The 26983-nt window shown below is 43.0% G+C and overlaps 1 protein-coding gene across 1 annotated transcript in view; it reads right to left on the bottom strand.

The window, feature by feature from the left end:
• Nucleotides 1-26983, bottom strand: part of LOC134438513 (uncharacterized) — a 59219-nt gene that overhangs the window by 10754 nt on the left and 21482 nt on the right. Inside the window, exons 5-11 of the mRNA XM_063188094.1 lie at nt 20260-20420; nt 19458-19617; nt 18975-19244; nt 16883-17179; nt 9515-9687; nt 1181-1231; nt 549-608 (exon numbers count right to left, since the gene is read on the bottom strand). Coding sequence (XP_063044164.1) covers nt 549-608; nt 1181-1231; nt 9515-9687; nt 16883-17179; nt 18975-19244; nt 19458-19617; nt 20260-20420 — 1172 coding nt within the window. The remainder of the gene's footprint in view (nt 1-548; nt 609-1180; nt 1232-9514; nt 9688-16882; nt 17180-18974; nt 19245-19457; nt 19618-20259; nt 20421-26983) is intronic.

The following is a 26983-nucleotide window of genomic DNA, read 5'->3' as shown; positions in this document are numbered from 1 at the left end:
GGCCGAATACAGCGCGGAAGACAGTACTGCAATTCCCAGTCTAACACTGTGACTCATTGCAACCAAAAATGCCCCCTGTACTTTGTGTTAAACCAGGGGTGGAGAACCTTTTTCATTCGAGGGTCCACTTCAAATTCCTCCAAGAGCTTTTGAAGTCCTCCAAGGGCCGTACTATGAACGGACGTAAACAGCCCTCGAGATTCAGGTTCCCCACCCCTGTGCGAAATGATAATGGAGTGCAATAGTGCAAAAAAATGAGTATCTGGACAACCATTTCTTGGGGCAGCCATGATCTAATGGTTAGGGAGCTAGACAGTAGATCGCAGGGTTGCAGGTTCAACTCTCACCCTTACCAATCACTTCCTCCTTCCTTGGCTGATGTGCCCTGGAGCAAGGCACCTAACCCCAAAGTTCTCCCGAGACTGCAATCAAAACCCTGTAATATCTGTAAGTCGCTTTGGGTAAAAGCGCCAGCTAAGTGTAATGTAATGTAATGTAATGGACAGGTCTGGACTGTTGTGAGTGTGGATGACAACGCATTAACTTACCGGTGGGCTGTTTGCCCATGGATCGGAAGGGGGAGGCTCAATGCTGATTGAGGGGGGTGCCTGTGAGCAAAAAAAAACCCAAATGGTTAAACCAATGGGCTTTTTTCATATGACATCTTCCATTCAATCTATTTGAGATAGAAGTTGCATCTATAGGGTCATTGGCAGTGCAGCAGACGTTGAAAGCAGACGTTATGTTTTTGAAGTTTTCTGTCTTGTTTCATAACAGATTACAGGCGTGATGCACAGCAGTCCCAATTTCTTATATTACTAGAAAGAAACGGCTCGGGACTGACCAATATGAATATCAGGAAATTAATAATGATGTACAATTACATGGCTATAAAGAGCAGGAAAATTGTGTATATGGGTCAAAGATGGCTTTTTTTGGGCTCAGACGTCAGGTGGCTCAGCGGCATCTAATGCCCATAAATTCATTAGTAATTAGTGGTTGAAATGCTGCAATGAATATGCTTCTTTGATAGTCCACTAAAAACAAACAAACAGAATCCATAAGATAGTGGCACTGGCAGTCGTTGAGTCGCACTGAAGTGTGCTACTGCTGAAACATCACTGACCCATATACTAAAAACGCAACAAAAATGAAATATTTATGCCAAAGGGTTTCTTACAGTAGGTCGACGCTGCGATGGGGGGGTTGTTCCAGGCATCACCAGAGTCTCCTGTGATAAAACAGACATATGGTAGGAGAAAGAAAAAAGCATTAATGGTATGAAAAAGAAAATAGGCTAAATTCAGTTTCAGAAAAGTCCTTAATTTTGTCAAATTTCAAAAAATATGCTTTGGTCCTAAACATTTTAAAATACATCTGACCAATTTCAATATATCCTGCACACTAACAGGCCTTGAAAAAGTCTTGAATGTATTCTTCGGCGAATGCTAAAACTCTTCAGTACTAGGAAGTCCCCCACACAACCCACTCCGTAAGCAACATTTAATGCTTATACACCTTCTACAGGGATGCCATTGAGAGAATCCTAACCAACAGCCTGTCTGTCTGGTATGGCAGCTGTCTAGCTGCAGACAAGAAGGCACTACAGAGGGTGGTGAGGGCGGTAGAAAAGATCATCAGAGCACCCCTACCAGCCATTCAGGAGCTGTACACTTCACACTGTTCAAAGAGGGCAATGAACATCATCAGAAACAACTCATCCAGCACACAGACTGTTCTCCTTTCTACCATCAGGGAAGCCCTACCGCAACATGCAGTGTCGCACAAGCAGACGGAGTAACTGAATCTTTCCACAAGACATCAGACATTCAGGGCTGGACTGGCCATCTGGCATAGCGGGCATTTCCTGGTGGGCGCTGCACCCTTTTAAAACATACTCTTTTCAAAACACTACGCCCAATTCTCTGGATTAGACACAATTTTCATGAAGAAAATTCCTGGTTGTCGCATGGAACACAATGTCATTCAAAATACTAAAATCAACTGCCATACTATGTTCACTTCCTCATCACATGGGCAAACTCTCTTCATATCTGTTTACAATCTGAAATCATCCCCCATAAGGAAACACATTGCATGTGATGCTCATGACAACATGAGTGGGATGCAGTGAGAACACACATTTGTTTAGTTTTTGATCCCCAAACTATGTAATACAAGAGATCACTTTCATGTGGTTACCCAATATTTTACAGAAAATGAGTGCATTTTTTCCGATGTCAGAAAAATATGTCAAATATATTTTTAGCCACCCATCTGTGTACTCTGAATCTGAAAACAATATTTCAGTGTTTTACAACAGAAAGATACCCTCTTCAGTAAGTGGAACACTGAACAAAATAAGTTTCTACTGTGTGTCAAGCTGAGTATAGTGTTTTACCATATGACCATTAGTGTTCAATGGCTCATATTAGTGTGGATTAAAATGACTGCTTGTGTGTGTCATTTGAGAACAGAGTACATTGTTTTGAGACAAGACGTGCATTTTCCAGGTGTATTAAGGAATTTTGCCCGTTGTGTGTGAGTTTTGGGGATTTGTGTGTAGAGTTTTGAGAATTCGAGACCTGATTCCGAAAATTGTGTGTAAGCAATCGAGAACAACTGTATGTGTGTGTGTGTGTGTGTGTGTGTGTGTGTGTGTGTGTGTGTGTGTGTGTGTGTGTGTGTGTGTGTGTGTGTGTGTGTGTGTGTTGTACGTGTCTATATAGTGTTTAAACTGCACATTGGAGACAGGTCAAACACAATTTCAAACTTCTGTGCTAACCCTGTTATATAGATTTTGACAATGAAGTTCACTTGACTTGACTTGACTTAATGAAAGACCTTCAATGGGTTGCTTCAAAGGCACCCATTGTGAAGTAAATTAATCTTATCATTAGTTCTTATTTTTTAGACTCAAGCACCTGTCTTCACACAAAACAAAATCTAATTTTGGGTGAGAGACTAAAGCCCTATTCCGACGGGACTAGTTTTATGTATGGACATGGGGGAAAGTTACGTCGGTAATAGAAATGGCCGATTCGGACTGGATTGAAATATCTCAGTAAACGAACAGAAAGTAGGAGGGGTTCTCATCATGCACCTGTGACTGCACTTGTAGTCGTGCGCGTGCCAACTCTGTATATAATATATTATTGATTTTTGAGCACATTATTGGGCTTCCATGGAGGCATTTGGTCCTGTGGAACAGGAACAATTCTATTGAATTGCCTGTTGGTTTACTAACCCATCAAAATCCATTCTTTTTGCTAAATCTTTTTATTTCAAAGGACGTTCAATGCAAATACATTTTCTTTGTCTTTTATATACTTTACAAGTCCTTTTTGATTATTTCCCCATGTCCCCCCATGTCCCCCACCCCCCACCCCCCCACACACACACCCAGGGATGATCCAATATATATAATAAATTATAAATTAGAAATACTATAACCAAAAATGTAAAAATAAATAAATAAAAATAAAAGAATAGATTACGTAGAACAGAAAATACATTCATATGTCTATATATACACACATACACAACAGACGTGCGCGTGCACACACTCACACACTCACACACACCCACACCCACACCCGGACGGGCGCGGGCGCACACACACACACACACACACACACACACACACACACACACACACACACACACACACACACACACATTGAGAAGATAAAAGATAGGGCTACGTTATAAAGAAAACAAAAAAAAGGTAAAAGAAATGTGTATGGAGGGCATTGCTTTCAATCTCAAAATGTGCATATATTTAATAACCAACATAAGATTTATCATTATTAGTAGTAGTATTGTTATTTTTTTTTTTTTTTTCTTTATAATGTGGAATATCAAGGCTTAGAGTCTACCTTCTCATATTTATCAAACCAGAAATTATAGGGCACCAGAACTCATCAAACAGATAACCTTTGTTATATTTCTCTAATGTCATTTTCTCTAAAGGCAAAAAAGAAGATATTTGGTCCACAAAAGTCTTGAAAGATGGGGGTAATGCATTCTTCCACAATAAAAGTATACATTTCTTTGCAAAATAAGTAATCAAAATGAATATTCTTCTTTTTGACTGATCTAGGACTAAGGCCTTTGTATCGTTAAGTAGATATAGACTCCTGGTAGGTTCGAACTGTCTACCCAAGACTACTTCAATAAATGAATGTATTGAGCCCCAAAAGTTTTTTAACAGGCTACAATCCCAAAACATGTGTATGAACGTCCCTTCGGCCTTATTACATCTTTGACACACAGCTGTGATATCTTTTGATATTTTGTGCATTTTTGAAGGGGTTAAATAGGTTTTGTAGAAAAATTTGAAATTTGCTTCTTTGATTTTATTGCTAGTGAAAGGGAAATGAATGTTATTACATATAACACATTACATTACACATAAATATTTAACCATGTGTTATCATCAAATATTTTCCCTATATCATTCTCCCATATCTTTCTCAACCCCACAAATGATGATGGGCCTTCTCTTGTCATAAGGTTATAAAATATACTTATTTTCCCTTTTAAAGTTTCTGAAGAAAATAGCAACTCCTCTATTTCTGCTAATTCAAACCTTAATTGCCTTTCTTTAATAAATGTTGTAATAAGGCTTCTTAGTTGTAAGTACTTAAAGAATAGCTTATCTGGGAGCTTAAACTGTAACTTTAAATCCATGAATGATTTAATCTTGAGATCCATATTTAACACATCTTTAAATTGTACTATACCAAGATTAGTCCATTGACTTGTATTAGATAAGGCAGCTTGGGATCTAAGGTCTGGATTTAGAAATATAGGTGAATGAATGGAGGTACCAAAGGATATTCTCATTTTCTTTCTACACTTTTTCCAAGTTTGTAAAGTGTTAACGACAGTAAAACACTTGCCTATGTTCTTAATTTTTTCAAAATGATTTATGAATATGAGGGAGCTAAGTATCGACTATTTTTGACTCAATATTCACCCACAACGATTCTTGTCTCATTGCTATCCATGAGACTAGGTTCCTTGTTTGAGCAGCCCAAAAGTAGTATTGAAGGTTCGGTAATCCCAAGCCTCCTAAGGCTTCTGGCTTCATAAGAGTAGAGAGACTAACTCGAGGTTTTTTATTACTCCAAATAAATCTAGAAAAAGAGTTATTGATCAACTTGAAAAAATCTTCTGGGAGCGAGCAAGGAAGCATCTGAAAAAGAAAAAGAAATCTTGGGAGAACATTCATTTTAATCAAATTTATTCTTCCTAAGAGTGATAATGGTAGTGAAGTCCACCTTGATAGTTCTGATCTGACCTTGGAAGAAAGGGGAGTATAGTTTTCTTGAAATAAATTCTCCAATTCTGGGGTAATGAATATGCCTAGGTACTTAAAACCTTTTGGAGTGGGGTTGAACCCACTAGAGGCAAGCATTTTTTCAGTTGGTGTCATGTGTAGAAACATTGCATTGGACTTGTTAAGATTAATCTTGTATCCTGAATATCTACCAAATTCATTAATTGTACTTAGCAAATGAGGGACTGAGTGCTCCGGATCTGAAATATATAAGAGAATATCATCTGCAAATAGTGACAAAATCCATTCTAATGCGTCTGCATGCGTGTCAATTCATTTGGAGAGTACGTTTGACCATGCTGTCTGATTTTGACAGCGAACACAGCTTGGAACAACTCTTTTAAATGAAACTAACGGTTTGCTGCAAGACTGTAATGTCTGCAAGCCCGGAGAGATTGGATATATTGTGCGTTTCATGCACTTAACCAGACATCTTTACATAGGGTCGCATTCGGACGGGATTAGTATTACCTATGGCAATTCTTTCGGATCGTTTTACAGCAGGTAAAACTCACGGTGAAGTCCCGTCCGAACTCGCGGTGGCGCGTTCGGACGGGACTAAATATCCTGGTTATTATTACTTTACCCCAGGCCCCCCCATTACTTAACTAGTCCCGTCGGAATAGGGCTAAAGAAATAACGTGTCAAACAGACTGAACGCATTTTATATTCTAGCAGCCCATCCAAAGCCACCTTACCCATGATGATAATGACTGTAGTCAAGCATTAAGTGTAACCCTCACCTCTGTCCACACACTGTGTATGTACAGTATATGAGTGATTCTACGATTCGACGGCGCTTTTAAGTCCATGGATTTTATTTGCCAATTCCACTAACTGCATCCAATGATGTTTTGGACATTTGGACACATTTATANTAAAGGGGTATGCCACTATTTTGTGGCTTAATACAGTTAAAATCGTTGGCTGGGGTTTATAAAGGTGGTAAAGTGTCTTATTTTTCATGTTAAGCGTTGTCTTGCTGTAAGACAAGTTAAAAGAGGGAATATGTCGCTAAGCTAGTGAAAGTCAATGTATCCGTGTAGCATTGTAGCATGCTACACGGATACATTGACTTTCACTAGCTTAGCGACATATTCCCTCTTTTAACTTGTCTTAAAGCAAGACACCGGCTTACATGAAAAATAAGACAATTTACCACCTTTATAAACCCCAGCCAACGATTTTAACTGTATTAAGCCCCAAAATAGTGGCATACCCCTTTAAATATAGTACAGAAAGTGTAGACATGGCATTATTTCCCTCAGCAAGAATGAATATTTAATACTGGTTTTGGGCGTTTTCATGCCGTCCTGTTTTCCAAATGTCAGATTCAGTCTTCATATTAGCATGTAAAGAAATTTGTTTTGCCCTAGGCGATTGCAAATGTTGATTCACAGTAATCATCACAATATGACAAAACTGTCAGAAAGACCACTGTCCTTTCCATTATACATGAAATTTGCCATTTTGTGTGTGTCCACGAAAACTGTGTTAACCGTGTCACGGTCTGAAACCCCCTCCATAAATCAGTAATGGTTTGGTCTTAGGCCATAACATCATGTGATGTCATAACCTCTTTGGCAGGATATGGAAAGACTTATTGGTAAGTTTTGAGCTCCATCCTTCCATAATTTAATCCATTCTTTTTCATGTTCTCATAGTGGGAAAATTGCCTGTCAACTGTGTTATCAACATATTCATAAGAATCTGAATTATAAATCACATGTAGAAAAACATATAAAGCATACAAATACATGAATTGATTAAGGTGTTGTGGTGGAACTTCTGAGGTCCTCAGTTAGCACAACACCATAAAAATGACTGAAATGTCAAGCCGTGTTACCGTCAATGGTGTTACAATTAGCTATGACAGTTGAGGAGGAGTATGTTTTTGCCAATTTATCTCCATATTGACAGACAAACAAACAAAATAAAACACAAAATTTGTGTTCTAGGGAGATGGCTTTGTCTGCTCTGTTTTTTCTCCTAAAAAAAGTGCACTGTTGACCGTAACACAGTTGAGTAACACGGTTGACTGTTTTGAAAGTGTTTTTGTGCTATTGATCCCTTATGTGTTGGAAAAATCCTGGACACTAGGGATTATCTCTGGAGAAGGAAGTCTTGTGTAAGGAAGGTGACTAAATTCAAATCAGACGTTATAGGGCTTTATAATGAAAAATGTGTCAGTCTGTATCACAGTGAATCATAAAATCCTACTTATGAAGCTCAACAATCACATTTTCTATATCAGTTACACAGATTCATGACAACATTATTGCTAAGGGAGATAAGCACTTTCAAACATATGTTGTTTCAACTCTGTAGTATTTTTATATATGTTTGAAATGACATAGTATTTGTCCATAACACTGTTGACAAAATAATCAAGCAAATGTTTGCTTTCATTAGAGTATTTATCAAATGATTTAATATTAAACTTGGCAATTTGTTTGTTTGGAAACTTAAATATATACACTATGTAAACATCTAGGTCATTTAGTTGAAAAAAAATTACTGATAATTGACATTTTGCTTTTGCCAAAAAGTGCAGGCGAATCGTAGAATCACTCATATACTGTATATTGATACTAGTGATGCACAATAATACTGTCCTTTTTTAGCCTAGCGAGCCAGACCCGTACAGCAAAAAGCTGTACAAGGGTCTAGGTGAGCTCGGAGAGAGTGTGGGCGGAATAAACGGTTGTCTATCAAAATGCCTTGGCAATCAACGGCACGCAACAGGATGGTGGAACAACCAATCCCCACACACTTCTGTGTAACGTCACAGCTGTCTTTCAAAACGTACACGCGACACGCCCCTTTGTAGGTGAAGCGGCAACTTCGAGCCGTCGTAGCAGTGAATGCGTGTGATCACCACAGCCACAAACAAGTTTCCTAATAAATCATGTTTTCACTTACACAGTTCAAAAATGCCTCGTTTTCAACCACATGGCCCTCCTTGATCAACCAGCGAAATGTTGAGCAATTTGGGGCTTGTTAAATGGTTATATTTATGATTGTTGTCAACATGGCATGTTCTGTGTTAGCTAGCTAGCTGTATACCCATAACTAATACACGGCTGGATACCTAGCTCTGTGTAATTGACGACAGGTTGGCTAGCCGCTAGCTCGGTAGACTAGGTGTCATTCCCATCTATTTAGTAAGCGACTTAAAGACTTTCAAAGCTCCCAAATGTCTCGTTTTTAATGACATGGATCTTATTAGAATTTGGTGCAGGCATATAATACAAGGCTGGATACCTAGCTCTGTGTTATTGACGACAGGTTAGCTAGCCACTAGCTTGGTAGACTAGGTGTCATTCTTATCTATTTAGTAAGCTACTCAAAGACTTTCAAAGCTCCCAAATGTCTCGTTTTTAATGGCATGTGTCTTATTAGAAATTGGGGCAGCAATTTCATTCTACACCTACAGTAGTGGTCTGATAATAGGCCTAGCGTGTGACTATCTGGTTCTGTAAAATGCTCAAATTAGCTTACCGAGCTAGTTTAAAACATTGAATGATCAAATGGTAATGTGTTGTGATCTATTTGTGTCCGATAAGCAGTGGTGTAGTCTACGTAGAACGCGGGTATACGGAGTATACCCACTTCTAAATTTTAGGGATTTCAGTATACCCACTTAAAATTGATTGATCCATTGTTTTGAATAGCACAAATATATACAGTATACCCACTTCAAAAATGCTCAAATATACAGACTACTACCCACCATAAAAAGTAGACTACACCACTGCCGATAAGTTCATGGTGTATTATTACATCAATCCATGTCAGCCACGAAATGTATTATCATCCAGGCTTTTTAAATTAAGTAAACACTTTCGTGCTGTACGTAGCACGGACGACCACCACGTTTCTTCTTAGAAAGTTTCTTGTTTACTAGGTAGCCCGGCCCCCCTCGCGATTTGATTGGCCCTGTCATCGGATAACTTTCAGCCTTGCAAAACGACCGGGGTCCGCTAGACTGCCCCCGGGAGCAAATTCAATTTGCGGTCGCTAGGGGCGTCTAGATTTCTAGGCTAGTCCTTTTTAACACTCACTCAATGCAGTTTTTTTTCTCTTTTGAGTGTGTGTGCTATTTGGCCCGAACAGGCCTTTCTTCAGCATAGATGTGCCAATGTTGATCTAGAAACTAAAAGCACTTACATGGAGAAAGACCTCTGCGTCTGGCGGCTCTGGCTTGTCGTCATCAGGCATAACCTTATAGCAGGTCCAGCAGCAGCAGGTGAGCCCCAACAGCACCCCTAACGTTATGCTGAGGGGATATATTATACCGTGCGGGTCATGAGCAGGCTTGCTCTCTGTCTCTGTCTCTGTCTCTGGGAGAAGGGAACAGTTCAACATGACAGCAACAGAAGGAATAGTCAGTGCTACGTTCTTGATCATGATACTGGTTATTAACATGGCTTTTTTTGATGAAAATAAGACGCTGTTACATGTATGTATATATATGGATCATTTTGAAAACTTGTTGGATTTGACCTCTCGTTAACACATAAACAGATTTTTAAAAGTGTATTTCAAAACTCCAGATTTAAAAATATCCCATTTAAAATCCCAAATTTGTTTTTTTTTTTTAATCAACAAGTTGTATTTAATACATGAACGGATTAAAAAAAAAAAAGCCTTTAAAACACCATGTGTTAACAGCACCTCAGTCAGAAACTGAGTAAGTAAGCTTTTTCTTCAATTTATATACAAACAGTGATGTACAAAAGCCAATAGAATACAATACACTGTTGGCTACACTGTTTCACTCAAGAAAGGCTGCCAGACGGCTAGCCCAAGGGGCTGGAATATAATCCGCGCATGCGCGAGTTCTGAGGTACACTATATCAAAACTTTATCACGTGAGTGTGCTGCGCTACTGTACACAGTATATAAGTCCCAGCCCGGCATACTTCGTCCTCTTTAATCCCTCACGCGATCTGATAAGGTACGAATTGATACTGGTAACGAGGTGCCTACTGGCAGTTAGCTGTCCGAGAGCTGGTGACTACTGTTGCCTCTCTCCAGGCTATCGTTATCAGGCTATTATCCCCACCTTATCAAAAGTGTGCTATCGCCGCTTATAGTAACGGTGGCTTCTCCCTGTAGCTTGTGCTTTCGCATGTGAAGCTACTCTCGTGGAATCCCCGAGGCGCATATCCACCTGAAATTCAACTTGAGGTAAGTAATCTGTTGTTGTGGTTTGCTCTAGGGAGGAAAGAGATTGCAGAGACATCTCTCTAGCTATATCTCTAATGTTGCTACGGGCACCTTCGGCGCCGTTCAGTAGCTCACTGTGATTCTATTGTGGGATCTCTCCTGCAGGACGGCCGCGACTCTCCCTCTGTCGAGGGAGTTACTCGCTGGGCTCGTGGTTCCGCAGTGGAATAATTATCCTGTGTAACAAACTGCCGCCACTCTCCCTCTATCGAAGGAGTTGCTTGCGTGCATGTTATACTGATCATCTGACGTGATCTCGTGCTGCGCAACTCTCGGTACCAACAATCTCATTCTCGGTACCGGTGAGAGATCAACGCTGGTACCAGAGTCGGTACCGATGGTGATTAGTGCTGCTACTGGAGTGTGAGACACTTAGTGCCCACCATCTCTTGCACCTCTGCTGGAACCATATCTGGTACCAGGCAGTAACAGTGCTATCAGGTTCATGCCTAAAGTCAAGGTGTGACTGAAATAATAATGATACTTAATAATGAAGTAATAATAATAATAATAATAATGATAATAATATTTATATATTTTAATGTAAGTTTTAAAAACAGGATGCCTGGATTCCAGAACTGTTCTAATTGCAACAGTAGAATGCCAGTGAAAGATGGACATACACTGTGTGTGACATGTCTGAGCCCTGAGCATGCACTAGCTTTAAGGGCAGGGAGAGCGGTCTCCCCTTCTCATCACATACTCTACTGAGTAAGGTGAATAAGGCTACATGAGATAATACACCATCCTCCCAGGCGTCCACGGACTCAGGTTCGATACCAGCTACTCAACCCTCTCCTCAGCAACTGTCTGAGACCTATGATGTTCTAGCAATAAAATGGCGTCTCTGGTGAAGGAAAATTTGTCCTTGGCATCCGCTCAACAGTGGTTGATGCAGCAGCTGGCTGAGCGCCATACAGCGCCACTAGGGCCTGGGCACCAGGCAGCCCCATTAGGGCCCGAGCACCAGGCTGCGCCATCAGGCACAGAGCGCCAGGTGGCCCCTTCAGTGCAGCCTGCAAGGGTGTCACCGCAGCAGCTGTCCCCACAGGGTGCTGATGATAGTGTGGAGCTGCTATCAGTGCAAGCATCCGATAACCTTGATGCTGGATACATAGATGGCTTAACATCTCCCCATCATTCTGATTTGAGCTCAGACCTCTTCCCTCCTATCTGCTTCAAACGAAACACCCAGCGCCTTCTCCGGTGAGGAATTCCTCGCACTCTTGTCTTGGGCTGTTAAATGTCTCGATGTGGAGATGCCTGCAATACCTGACGCCCAGCCGTCTCGGTTTAATAGAAGGAGAGAGGCTGTTAACAAGCCAAGCACCCTCCCTGACCTCCCGGACTTTGTCAAGGAAATGTCAACTGTGTGGGAGCAACCAGAGGCGGCTACCCCTATGCGTCAGTGGGCACAGTTTGTTAACATCCACGGAGCGGATAACGTTGGTTTTTGGCAACTATCTCGCGATGGATGACTCTATTGCTGCTCTCGTCCTCCCTCCTACAGCTCTTGTGGGGAAGGACCCTCCATGCCCGAACAAACAGTGTCGCACCACTGATAAATGGCCGAAAAAGTCATTCTACAATGCGTCCTTTGGGGCACACCTTATGAACACAACATCCTTACTCATGTTGTACCAGATGGAGCTTATTGAAGACCTCTCAGCCGCCCCTGCTCAGGGACTGGTGGAGGAGTTTAAAAAGGTCTTTGAAATCCTTTTGCACCTTGCCAAGGGTGCAGCACACTGGAAACCCTGCTAGGCCTTATAGGCCTCGGCAGCGTGATGGCAACAGACCAGTTCTGCCGCCCCGCAGCCTTCTTCCAGACATTCAAGTGGCCCTGCCGCACGTTTTCTCCCACACTCAATTGGAGGTGTGGGAAATGTGTTCTCCCAGTTCTTGGGTTGTTTCAACGGTAAGGTTTGGTTACCGGCTACAGTTCAGGCGCCGCCCACCCATGTTCAAGGGTGTTCTTGTCTCTCATCAGCCAGACCCAGAGCGGCAGCTGGCCTTACAGAGGAGATAAATGCTCTGTTAAGGAAAGGAGCAATAAGGGAGTTAAGTCGCAACGAACGGCGGAGTGGCTTTTATTTGAGCTACTTCCTAGTTCCGAAACTAGATGGTGGATTCCGTGCAATACGGGACCTAAGGCCACTAAACCAGTATTTACGCCCGTTACATTTCAAATGCTGTCACTGACACAAATCTGTGAATCGATTCAATGCGGGGATTGGTTCACGAGTATAGGCCTCAGAGGTGCCTATTTCCACATTGCAGTCCACCCTGCTCATCGCCAGTTTCTCCGATTGCGTTGGAGGACAGAACTTTTGAGTTCAACGTCCTTCCCTTCGGCCTGTCCCATTCACAAAATACATGGACACAGCCTTGAGCCCGCTGTGTCAGAGGGGAGTCAGAGTCAATTATCAATCTCAATTACGACTGGTTAAAAATTTTCCCAGTAAGTCAGCGAGTCAGCAGGCAGGGCAGGACACAGCAATGGTAATGGAACATTTGCAAATGTTGGGCCTGTCTCTCAATTCAGACAAGAGCCAACTGCCTCCCTCACAACAAATCACCTTCCTTGGAGTGAAACTGGACTCTGACGATGGTGGCATGTCTCTCGGATCAGAGGGTTATTGCCCTGAAACAATACCGGTCACAGTTCATGGGACGGAGGAATGTGCATGCTCACCAGTGTCAGAGGTTGCTGGGCCTCATGGCTGCTGCATCCTAGGTGGTACGCCTTGGCCTTCTAGATATGAGTCCAGTGCAAAGCGGTACCTGCCCAAGTACACCCAGTACTGGACAGGGGAAAATCTGTCCCTCTGCCACCTGTGTGCCTATGTGCCCTCCAATGGTGGGCCATACCCCAGAATTTGTGCAGAGGTGTACGACTAGGCAGAATCTACCAGCGCAAAGTTCTGACCACAGACGCATCGCTGTCAGGCTGGAGGGCAGTCTTGAATGGTGTAGGAGTGTGGCGCCCACCTTGGAAAACTACCCACATAAATATTCTCGAGTTGAGACCGATATATCTTGCCCTCCGGCACTTTTTGTCAGTACTCCAGAACAGGAGTGTCTTAATTCGAACAGACAACATGTCGGCCATAGCATATGTGACCGCCAGGGAGGCCTGAGGTCCCAGGCGTTACGCAACATGGCCCGGGAACTCCTCCTCTAAGCGGGCGCTCGACTCCACTAGATCAGAGCAGTGCACCTGCCGGGCACTCTGAACACAGCAGCATACCTGCTGTCAAGGGGTAAGCCACACCCAAGTGAATGGCGATTGCACCCGGAAACAGTGCATCTGATCTGGGTACATTTTGGGAAGGGACACAGCGATCTTTTGCCTCAAGGGAGTCGACGCACCACTGGGGGCGGACGATCTTCCCCCCTCTCTCCATGATTCCTGCTGTACTGGAGAAGACCAGGAAGGAGAACCTGAGAGTCGTCGTAATGGCTCCATTTCGCCCCCAGGTGCCATGGTTTGCAGAGATTCAGACCCTCCTCTCGAGCACCCCATGGCAACTCCCATTGCGCAAGGGGAGAGTTGTGGCACCTGACACCAGCTGCCCTAAATCTGTGGGTCTGGCCGTTAGAAGGGACACCCTCCTCGCTCGGGGGTTGTTATTCTCAGTTACAAGAACCTTGCAGTGTGCTAGGGCCCCATCGACAAGAGCCTTGTACTCTTAAAGATGGGCAGCCTTCAAGGCATGGTGCGAACAGTGGCATGAGTGCCCCCGGTCCTGCCCTCTAGCTTCAGTCCTGGAATTCTTGCAAAAGAAACTTGGTGAAGGCAAGTCCCCTTCAAAGCTAAAGGTTTTTCTCTCTGCAATATCCGCCTGCCATGAGCGAGTAGATGGCAAAACGCTCGGAGCTAATCCTCTGTCTATCCAATTCATGAGAGGAGCTCAAAGACTGCGCCCAAGGAGGCTTCAATCTGTGCCGCCATGGCAGCTCCACATTGTCCTCAGTGCTCTGGCGAAGCCCCCATTCGAGCCCGTTAGGAGTATCGATTAGTGTTGCACCGATACCATTTTTTAGCCCCGATACCGATACCCGATACCTGACTGTGCAGTATCGGCCGATACCGATACCATACCGATACTACTCTGTTTGAAATTTATATATATGAAAAGTTATATAGGCTACTACTTGGATGTAACATCATTGCTATTATGGCTTTGTCAGGCTGCTGCCTACTCCAGTAGAACTTTTTATACCTTTTAAATACCTATGATATAAAATAACTACGTTCAAGGCTGTGAAGAGTCATACGAGCATCTGTAAATGGTATCGGTGCCCTATTTGTTGGTATCGGCCGATACCGATACCACCATTTTAGTGCAGTATCGGGGCCCCGGCCGATACTGGTATCGGTATCGGTGCAACACTAGTATCGACCTAAAATGGCTGTCTCAGAAGGCGATTTTTCTTCTCGCCATCACCTCAGCGAAGCGTATTGGAGAGCTACATGCGCTGTCCATTCATCCTGACTACTTCCATGTTCAACCAGAAGGCACCGGTGTGGTCCTACGCCCTAATACAGACTTTATGCCGAAGATTCTTTCAACACAGAATCTCAACCAGGCGATTGTGTTGGACTCCTACCGCCCTCCTAACTCTGAGCCAGAAAGGAACGCAGCACTTTCTACTCTGTGCCCTCTGTGCGCCCTCCTGTGCTATGTGGAGCGGACGAAGGACATAAAAGTGACGGACCAGCTCTTGGTCGGCCATGGTGCGGGGCAAATAGGCAAGGCCCTTTCCAAACAGAGGCTATCTCACTGGATGGTGGACACCATAAGGCAGATACCAGCTTTCTGGATTCCCGCCTCCGGTTGCGACAAGGGCGCATTCTACAAGGGGCATTGCCACCTCATGGTCGCTCCTGAAGGGAGTCCTTTTACAAGAAGTTTGCCCGGTGGCCTGCTGGGTCGATCTTCACAAGGTTCTATAACCTCACATGTTATCTCCCACATCCTTTGGGAATTCAGTTCTAAGCTTGTGACAGATTGTCACATATTTGACTGTGTTTCACTTGAGTTCTGTTAACCAGTCACTCTAGCCCTGTTGGCATGTGGACATTCAATAAGGGTTTTTGACTCTTGCATTGTCCAGTGTCTTTATTCAATTGTCGTATGGTTGTTCGCCGCGACGTTTGGGCATACATATTCCAGCCCCTTGGGCTAGCCGTCTGGCAGCCTTTCTTGAGTGAAACAGAACGTTGGGTTACGGATGTAACCTTGGTTCTGTGAAGGAAAGAAAGGCTGCCAGACTTCGTCGTCGCTCTGGACTTCACGTTCAGGATTTTTATGAGGACGAAGTATGCCGCGCTGGGACTTATATACTGTATACAGTAGCGCGGCACACTCACGTGATAAAGTTTTGATAAAGTGTACCTCAGAACTCGCGCATGCGCGGATTACATTCCAGCCCCTTGGGCTAGCCGTCTGGCAGCCTTTCTTTCCTTCACAGAACCAAGGTTACATCTGTAACCCAACGATATGTGATCATACCCAAGAATAAGCTGCCTGCCAAATGGCTTCAGTGACACTGAAATGATTATCTGAATTTAATCACCATTTGGTTGATTGGCAGGTGTCAATGTCAAGCCCCATCCATTCAGTGGTCTCATTTACATGGCATATTTTATTTCATAATTCAGAATTAACTCAATTTAATTTTTAATAACTTTATTATTAATTTACTATCTTGTTAATTAAAAGGACACTGTGCAGGAAATGGTCAAAAAGGTACTGCAACTATGCTGCTCATTGAAACTGGGCTGCCTATTGCCAAATTTGATCTTTTCATTCATGGCCCAATGGCTATTTCTGGAAATGCAAAATGGCAGACCATGGAGAAGATCCCCCTTTTCATGTATGAAAAGTGCAATTTTTCCAGTCATAACGAATACTTAGAATTTGATGGTGGTGGCAAGTATTCATGAAAAAAGTAACAATAGTGAATGGGTAGCATGAATTCTGGAAATAAACAGCTAAAAATCTTGCACCGTGTAACTTTAAGCTTTTACAACAATTCTGGTCGTTCCACACATACTCGTTGCTGTGCGATAATGCAAGAGGCAACGACACAGACTCAGAGCAAACACATGAAGACCCAGAGCGTGCATCCTCTGTCCAATCGAAATGCCTTCTGCTCCCCAGAGGTTAATTCAGATTTAAATGGCAGTGCGTCATGTAAACTTGACGGTGAATAATCATAATTCTAGATATTCTATTTAATCTAAACATGGCAAGTACGCATATAAAAACCCAATGCAGAACATGCTACATAGCTGACCTTCTGTGTGCTCTCCCTCCTTCAGAGTCAAGGCCATAGCCCGAGTGCCACTGCTGTCAGTGAAGGCGTAGCGTCCCGCGTCACTAGTCCTCACTGACATGAGGATGAATGTTGACCCTGTGTCAGTAGCCTGGAGTCGTATGCGGTTCCCGAAGACCTTGAATGCCTCAGGAGTCACCAGGCCGTCTTTGAAGAGGACCATCCCATCATACGTCACCTCAGCCTCCAGCAAAGGGATGGGGACGTCCTTTGTCCAGTCAGGTTTGACATCAGTTATGTCAACTTGTTTATTTATATCTTTTATCATGGAGAAAAAAACAAACACAATTGGAAAAGAGATGTCATCCATGTGGTCCCTCTCAGCCTGAAGTCACGGAGACAGCATTAGGAAAGAGTTTTTGTTGAATACAACTGGACACGGCATATATAAGAGCCACGGTGTCCAAGGTAATGTCTGCATACCACCAAGAAGGATGAACCACATCCAACAGGATTAACTGTGGATGCAAGAGGAAGCTCTCTGAACTCCCTGAAAGGGAAGTTTTGGTGCTAACCCTGATAGTATCCAAAAAACACAGAACCACAGCAGTCCAAATCACAGTAGAATTAAAGGTGCATCTCAACTCTCCTGTTTCCACCAGAACGGTCCATCGGGAGCTCCACAGGCTGAATATTCACGTCGGCTGGTCACCCAAACATCCATTTCCGACAGCTTCCTCTACGTCAGGGGTGTCAAACCGGTCCGGGGGCCGCATACAACCCATGTGGACCTCAAGCGGGCCGCATTAGTAACATCATCGCAAAAAAAACGTAAAGCAGAGGATTAGTGTTCAGTACTATCACGTTTTAAATGTGTTGAATATGTAGAAAGCAATGCAATACTGATAATCCTATGCAAAATTTCCTTTCATTGCCAACCGTCAATTAATTAAATATGAGACCGTTCATTTTGCAGGGGGTCTGGGGGTTTTCCTCCAGAACATTTTGTATTTCTTAGATGTAATTTCCTGTATTTTCACGCATTCTAACGTCCCGTTTCCAGTTTCAGCTTAATAGGAACCAATACAAATCCAATTATATTTATTATTTAATTACAACCAATACCAATACAATACGAATAAGAAGTATTAACATTTTATCTCTATATATGAGGTCTATAATATATGAGCTTTATCAAATGCCTGTCACAGAACAAATTCACCATTTATAATAAAAGTGTAATGTGCACTTTACTACATATATACAGTATAACAGAGGGACCATTGGATTAATGTCATGCAGGTCTCGATTTTGTCCCGAGGGGCGTAATTGCGCATTTCGTTTATTTCATTGACAAAAAAAAAACGTAAAAAAATAATAAAATATATATATATATATATATATTTTTTTTTTTTATTTTTTTTTTTACATCCGGGCCGGATGGAACCCTCTGGCGGGCCGGATGCGGCCCCCGGGTCGTACGTTTGACACCCCTGCTCTACGTCCATGGTTAATCCTGATGGATGTGGTTCATCCTTCTTGGTGGTATGCAGACATTATCTTACATAACGTGGTGGCTCTTAATACATCTGTGACGGGGCAACCATGGCAGAGTGGCAGAGCCCATATTGTGGCAGAGCCCATATTGACTTTGATATCATGGCAGCATAACACAATGTCTTGATTTTTCTTGGACCTACAAATCTAACTTGGCAGATCTCCTCCTAACTACATACTGCAACTTTTTACAAAGGGGTTTCTTTACATCCCATGCACAGTTAAGATGAAAGCAAGGATTAGGAAAACAACTTGGCATTTTTAAGGACTATACATGGTATTTTATGACACCTGGGCAAACCACAGCAGATAATCACTCTTCTGTACTACATTTCTTTTGCATCTGATAAGAAAATGACTCTGTGTTTGACTCTGGTATCATCCAAATTGGCTAAAGTACATTTTGAAAATTCACCGAAATATGTGCATATTTAATGAGCTAGCGGCTAATTTGCATAAAATGTAACAATTCAGAACAAGATTTATTTGATTTTATGTGTCTGCACAAAGAGGCTATGGAAATGTATTCTACATACAGTATATTCATGATGCTTACCTACGACAGTGACCTTGGTGCCACTGATGGGAGAATCTCTGGTGTCAAGGAATCTGTACGTGCCCTCGTCAGCTCCAGTCATCCTCTCTGCTGTCCAATGGTTGTACTTCACCGTGCCCCGGGCTCCTCTCTCTAAGCCCGCGTTCAACTTGCTCCACAGGACCACGCTGGGGGATCTTGAGGAGCGCTTAAACTCCAAAGCTACGGCCTCCCATGGCATACTCAGCACCAGTTCCTTGCCATAGGTCACTGTTCTCTCCTCATTGCATTCTGACGTTTATATATGTGTGTGTGTGTGTGTGTGTGTGTGTGTGTGTGTGTGTGTGTGTGTGTGTGTGTGTGTGTGTGTGTGTGTGTGTAGAAAGAGAGAAAGCATGTGGAGTGAGTGGGACCAGTGGGTGAGACCTACTGTATGTCTGAAACAGTTAATTTCAAGTCTTTAAAAGTTGATAAGAGTCTGGTATTTCCACTGTGTATACTCACCTTTAATAAAAAGCCGGGTGTGGCCAGATGTCTCCTTTACCAAATTATTTTTCCAATAATACTGTCCTTCGTAGAACTTTGATACTTCTGCTATGTACACCCGGCACTTTGACGTATGATATCCCGACCCTGCATATATACTATATGCAGGGTCTAAATCCTGAAATTAAAGAAAAGACATGGTGCTTTTAGTAAGCTTTAGCCAAGTAATGAGATGAGAGCAGTCTAAAGTACCTGGTTTCTGCCTTTCTTCAGATCTGACATTACAACAGAGCACAGCAGTGATGCACATTACATCGAAGTGAAACGGACATTGTTGATACAACAGGAAGAGATCATTGCATTTCTGAATTACATTTAGACTAAAATTGATCAGCCTTTTTGTATCTATTATATTTTGTAATGCACCCTCCAGTGTTGAGCTGCTAACAGTGGCTACTTTCACTGTCTGTTCAGTAGGGCTAGGAGTTGCCTACAATACGTTTTTTTTCTCACAATTTTTCTAATGCTGTATAGCATCTGAATGCCAGAATGCAGTGCAGTTGTAATGTGTCGACGCGTTTGAACTCCTCAACAGTGCTAATTTATAACTACAAATCGTTTTTGTGCACTGATGATAATATGTTCCCCTACAAAAAAAACAAACATTAAAAACAAGAGTAAATGTGTAGAGCTTTTCCTACTGACTAGAAAAAAACTTGGAATGGAGGGTGATGATATGTCAAAAACACATTTGACAACATAGTCTGTCAACTATTGTAGTCAGAATTGCAATAAAGTTAAGGTGGATCCTTATGCGTACCGCCAAAACACCTCCGATGCACTGAGCAATCTTCTTTTCCCTTCCACTTCGACCGCGAAATATTAAATCAGTGTTGGACCTGGTGGAAGAAGGAGGCCCGAACGTATATCTCTTTCTAGGACATAGCTCAACTGTTCTAAATGAGTCGAACTGAGACGAACCTAGAGAGAAGAAAAATTAACTGTGAGAGTGAGTAACTGTGGATCGAACAGCCATTGTAAAACTACTGCATTTCCACGGAGAAAACGTTATTAGTAGTCTTCAGGCTCATGCTCACACACATACAGTACACACAACAGAGAGAGAGAGAGAGAGAGAGAGAGAGAGAGAGAGAGAGAGAGAGAGAGCTCTGTGTGGCTGTGTGTAACTCTGTAATAATCAGACAAAAAAAACCCTCAAGTAACATTGCCCTATTATGACTGCAGGGCATTTAGTAATACAGTACAAATTGGCCGTTGCTATTCTGGTAACACCAACTTTACAGATGTTTGGGTACATTTGCAAGGGCTGTGTCTTAAGAGTTAAATACAACTAACAAGGCAGGGTATATACAATGGCACTATACAAGTCATTCAATAACATGATTTTAACTTATTCCTTAATACATATTGACTTGACTTATTACTAGTCAAGTTTTCCCCTACAGACTCCCTACAGACTATTTGGGTTGTCTTGAGAATGTTAATTCATCTTGTAAGTTGGCTTGTGCCGGGTCGACAGTGATGGGAGTCATGGGCTGAAGAAAATCTCTGCTACTTAGGCACTGAAAGACCATAGAAGGAGCCTTAGTACACGTACATGAGAACAGGGCCGGCGCCACCGGAGGGCATTTATATGCAACAAATGAGTATTTTTTCTGAATACAGTAAATATTAAGTATAAGATAAAATGCCACCAGTGCTTAACCGCCATAGCCCTAATAAAGAAATAAATGAATAGGCTACCCTATTTAGACATTGTCAGTAGACCTAAATGTGAAATAATAAGTGAACAGTGATCCCTTGAAATAATGGGATTGTCCCGTATGTAGAAACAAAAGTACTGTTCCGTATAGAGCTGAAACTGAGCCCACAATTTGGTTAAAATGCAGGAAATTGCATCTAAGAAATACAAAATTTTCTGGGGGAGGACCCCCATACCCCCCGCCAAGGTGCCCCCCCCATACTCCATCAAATGTCCATCCAACAACTTGGTTCTGCAGCCGGGGCTGCACGAGAATCAATCAAAAGTTGTATAGCACTGAGAGCAGTCATGGGTAAGCAGTTAGGGCGTCAGACTTGTAGCCCAAAGGTTGCCAGTTGGTGGGAAGAGTAATTTGAGAGTGATCTCCCCCATCTTCTTCCATGACTAAAGGTACCCTGAGCATGGTATCATCCCGCTGTACTGCTCCCTTGGGGCGCTGTTTGTGGCTGCGCCCTTGCACATAAATGCAACGGCAATGGGAGTTTCCAGGTGGGGTTTCACTTTAACACAAGTCTCTCACAAGAGCAAAAGAGCTTCTGTACAAAAGTGCATGGTTACTTTTGTTCTCACCATTGGAAGGTGAAATGACCTGGAGCCAGAAAGGAGAGGCAGTAGATTTGTGCTTTTGTCTTATTCAACAAAAGGAAGAGGACTTGTGTTGTTATCCATTTTTGTCATTTTTGGCTTTGCCCACAGTTTGAGGGTTGGAAGAAAACTAAAAGGCTACACCAAAGCCAAGAGGCTCAGTGTAAATGTTTCTGAAAGAGGCAGAAGTACGGGAGTCGGAGTAAGAGACTTTTCCTTTACCAGTTCAGCAGTTGAGCTCCCCTGGGAAGCTTGGGGCTTGCTCTGCACAGCAGATTTCTCTGGTACTACTGGGATTCACATGGCATAACAAAAGCTTGGCATGTGTATCTTTGTGCTGTGTTCCCTTTGCCAAACTGTTGAGGCCATTTGTGCAACATCCCTCTGTATGAAATGTGAAGCATAGTGGCCTACAGCAAATGAAGCTGATATAGTGTAGCTGAGATAAGTATACCTTTAGAGACCGCTTTTGTGATAAATGTTTTCATATTGTTAACATCACAAGGGAAGGAAATTGATATCGAATGATATGGGAGAATATATGTTATTATTTTAGGCCATGTCACCCAGCCGGACTATGCAACAAACTGTGGTATTGCAAAAAATATTAACCAAAGACCCCTTCACTATGCAGAGTATATAGAACATGTCCGTGCCTTGAGGGACAAGGTTCAGCTCGCTGCTTTCAAGTCACTACTAACGGGGAAAAGAAGTCATAACTAAAATGTTGTGTTTTTTTGCAATAACACTACACTCTGCAATACACTGGCCTTTCTTTGAGTGTAGAACAGCACAGGAAAAAAAAGAAAACATGTCGGGGGTGCATTGAAATCTTTGAGCCCTGACATCTTTGAACCCTGCTGGCCATAATTGCCCATAAAACATCAGCACAATGTGATAACATCAATGGTGACTGTGTAGAGTCAAGTGTGAACCCAACTGCTTTCAACAAAAAGAAATCAGACTAAAAAGTGATATCGGCTATTTCTTCTCGAATCGAAACTAAGGCAGCACAAAACACCATAAAATGGACAGACCGATACTGAGTCTTTCTTGAAAGGATCACACATGTGTGACCATCTAATACAGTTATTCTCAAATAAAAGCCCTGAAGGGATTCCAAGTGGGTCAGGAAATAATTTTCTAAAAATCAAAATACTCTGTGTGTGTGTGTGTGTGTGTGTGTGTGTGTGTGTGTGTGTGTGTGTGTGTGTGTGTGTGTGTGTGTGTGGAAGTGTGTGTGTGTGTGTGTGTGTTAGTATGGAAGTGATCAGTCATATTCGTAATGTGCATCATTGCTACCTTGAAAGTGGCATTAAAAGCTGCGCTACTTACCGGCAGAATTAGGCAACAAAGTTGGAGAGTCCATGACCCGACACCTGGAGTGCGTTTTAATATGCGACCTTGCCTCCTCCACTTGCCTCCTCCACTTGCTTCTCGTCATGATGACATCACTGACAACAGCATTATATTTCAATATCTTGCAAAAGCTCAATTGTAAAGTTTTTTTCTCATTTGCAATTGGGATGGTGAATGAAAAACAGTCCCTCAAAAGTTGTTGTGGCGAGGCTGACAGCTGGGAAACGTAATCGTTTTCTCCACGGAGGAGGGGCCGGGAGGCGGGGCGAGGAGACAAGCACAAGTGGAGGAGGCAAGGTCACATATTGGGATGCACCCCTGAGACGCTGAACACCAGAGGAGGCCTCTGGCCAGACTTCGCCACATACATCCGACCCCTTTCCCCAGATGAATGGATATTATTCCAGAATGATGAGAGAACTTTCAGGAAAGCTCTAGATACGAAGCAGTTGGAGGCGAGACAGTGTTTTGTCTTCAGCGGCGAAACACCTCAAAAATGGATTAAACTCATCCGTGTCCTTAATGGGATTTACTTCAAGAACGGGACATTTACAACTTCCCACAGTGATGGAAGGCCATTTGGATTACCATTACTAAAGTATTCCCAAAGGATTTTTTAAAAACTTTCCAATCAACGGTCACCATAGAATCTGCGTCCGTCCGTTTTCTGTCTATGCGAGTCCACGCCCCCCTCTCAGAGGCTCTGCGCCCGTCGTCGAGCGCCTCGAAAAAATTCTAACTATCCGTCGGACGGACGCGGAGTACGCAGACAAAACGGCGCTATGATTGGTCGTCTCGCTACTTCCTTGTTCTGTTCTTGTGGCAGCGCAATGCCAGTAGTTTGCGAGAGCAGAGCTGTATTCTGTTAAAAACTTTATTAATGCCTTGTGTGTAGATGTGTGTCAATACACGAAGCTACAAGCTAAGTAACAAACAATCCATCAGTTGAACACTCGTGGCACAATGCCTGCGGTTTTACTACCGTTCCTCACTGGCGTGCACAGACATTTTGGGGGGCAGGTCCTGGGGTGATGGTGGGGGGCATGTGGAACTGGCGGCTGCAACACACTTTTTTCACATTTTAATAAACATGCCACAGTACGCTAAACAAAACATTTCAATTTTTTTAAATGATGAATATTATGTTGGAAAGTTAAAAGAATTAGATTACCATGCCTACTGCATAATTTACCGCATGGACTAAAAAGTGTACTGTCGCTTTAAATGCGTGTCTCCAGCGCAGTGATCAGGAAGCGATTCATTCTAACAGATTCCTTACTTGGAAAACTCTGCATCTCCGGTCATTTTTCCTCCATTAGTACCGATTTTAATTAGTCCATGTGTGTTTTCAAACTGTTAAAACGAATATTAAAGCTTAACTCGCATTTCAAGACGTTGTCAGAAGGATTATTACACGAAAACTGCTACTTTGGGTCGGAGGTTTTATCCGTGTAGGCTACACTTTTCTGGAGGTGTCAAGCACAATCCTCTATATAGCCTACCTGTTTCCCCCCGAATAAGACATTGCTGCTTTTATTGCTGTGCTGTGCAGAAGGCTATAAGTGGCAGATTTGCTGGAATTTACGCACAACATTTTTTTTCTCCCTGGCCGTGACCGCTGTTCTTTTCCATGCCGTCGGTCACAAATGTGATTTGGTGCGTTGCATATTTCATCAGGAGGCCAACGTTTCCCAAACATACATGAATCCTCTTGCTGTTTCCCAAACGTTCTATTAATCTTTAGACCTGGAACTGTTTGAGCAACTTCTGGATTCATTAGGCTAATATAATGGTGTTTGCAATCATGTTACACGTGTTAATTGTTGACATAACTTTGGCTACCTCTTCTGCGGTAGATTTGATAGGGCCTAAAGGGCGGGTTATGCTTCCTACTTGTGCCACAGAGTGAGCTTGTCGCAGCCATGATGCAGTTAATTTTGGTTTATGCCCTGTTTTGAAGCACGGTCTGCGCGATGTCATTCCACGCTCAAACTGCCTTCAATACAAAGAGTAAACTAGACGTGTCGGTTGTTTTTTAGCATCACAGACTCGACGACAATGAAAATGAAACATTAAATCTTTATATCACGTGCATGTTTGATCGCACTGGCAGCCACAGTGGTAGTTTGGAACAAAGAAGTGGCTCATTTGTCGAGGACGAAGCGGAATGTTTCCTCGACCTCGGAACCACTGTTCAACTGTCCAAATAACTTCAGCGTCGTAACTTGCAAGCGCATGTGTTGTCTTTGGTTCGTGTAAATAAATCAAACAACAAAGCACGGGCAACTTATTTAATGAAGAGCTCACAGTCCGTAGACCGACGAAGGTTAGAACAAGGAAGTAGCGCTTGTTCTCGACTCGAGGACAGAGCAGGCTGGTCGAGAGGACCAATCAGAGACCTATTTTCGCCCTTTCACGCCGTCGCTCCCTGCGTCGAGACACAATTTTGGGGAGGTGCCCCAGAGTACCTGCGTGATGGGGGGGGCTTCACTCCGTTAACTGCGCGGCTCACTGCATCATGATGCAGTGACGCTGATCTCGAGGCATAAACCACCCTTAAATGCACAATTTGCAAAGTCTCATTATGACAGCCAGGGCTCTCTTTAGATCACTTCCAAAGTCACACGCAACTTTCAACATCATAAATAGGCTATTGACTGTTACCTGGCTGGAGGGGAGAACGGCATGTGGGGCTGCCCGCCACACTGCTGCCTGTGCAACGCGCTTCCGAATCTGTCAGTTAAAGCGCGCTCACGTTGACAAAGGGAGAGATGTGTGCCGTTGGAGGGGGCATGAGGCATTTTGGGGCATTATTATCACGCGATTTTAATTGACAATTATGTCTAAATGATGATGGGAACATCGAATACAGCGCTAACCCTACATTTAAGGAATAAAATAATTAAAAATAAAAATAAAAAACGAACTTTCAAAAGGGCACTTTTGTCTGTTAAAGGCAACTTGGTGTTGCCCAAGCAACACCACGTGTCTATCTGTGCACGCCTGCCTCCACCGAATGTAAACACACATGGGCAGAATCAACTGTCTTTACATGCTTGCATTTTCTGTTCGTGAAAACAGACTGGGTATGTCAAATAATGATACCAGTGCATTGCCTTTGCAATTTGTGTGAAAATACCTAGCTAACCGGGATAGAAAGCAACATTGCTTAATAATGACCGCAGTGCTTACAATGTAGTGAAAGTAGGCTAATCGCGCAATTTCAAATGTGGCTCGCAATGAGACCTCGGACCTCGCAGATGCATGAATACAATGTTGGTTCGTGGCCACTCCCACGCGACTTTTGACGAGCGCAGTTGCAGAAGTCTAATCTGACCTTTACGTGGCTGGATAGAGACGCTGCGCTTCATTCGGGATGTCATTCAACCGCAACTCACCAACAGGAGGGCTGCACGTCAACACCCAAAACAGGTGGGAAGAGACAAACTTTCTTACCTATGGAACATCGAAGAACAAAAGCCATTGATATAATTCTGAACAATAGCACATATCCGAATCCACCCCCAGCAGCCAATAATGTTGAACTGGTCCAACAATACTACACGGATAAATGCAATAAGGCGGATCATGCGCCAATGGGGCACCTAAGTCTCCACCCCTTCCGGGCGGCTTATGGGGCTAGCAACGCAAAAACTTTTGACTGGGCTGTAATGGACTGATCAAAGCTATTTTCCGACCCACCTCGCATTTCCCCGTCGATCACACATATGCTGTGCCTCAGAATTAATAACAACCAATGGTGTGCTTGTTGACTTCACTTGGCAAGTGATTTTTGAGTTGTGTGTGTGCAAAAATA

Source organism: Engraulis encrasicolus, chromosome 22, assembly GCF_034702125.1.
Source record: "Engraulis encrasicolus isolate BLACKSEA-1 chromosome 22, IST_EnEncr_1.0, whole genome shotgun sequence".
Lineage (NCBI taxonomy): Eukaryota > Metazoa > Chordata > Actinopteri > Clupeiformes > Engraulidae > Engraulis > Engraulis encrasicolus.
The sequence above is the reverse complement of the archived record's forward strand: the minus strand, read 5'-3'. Positions and strand labels throughout refer to the sequence as shown.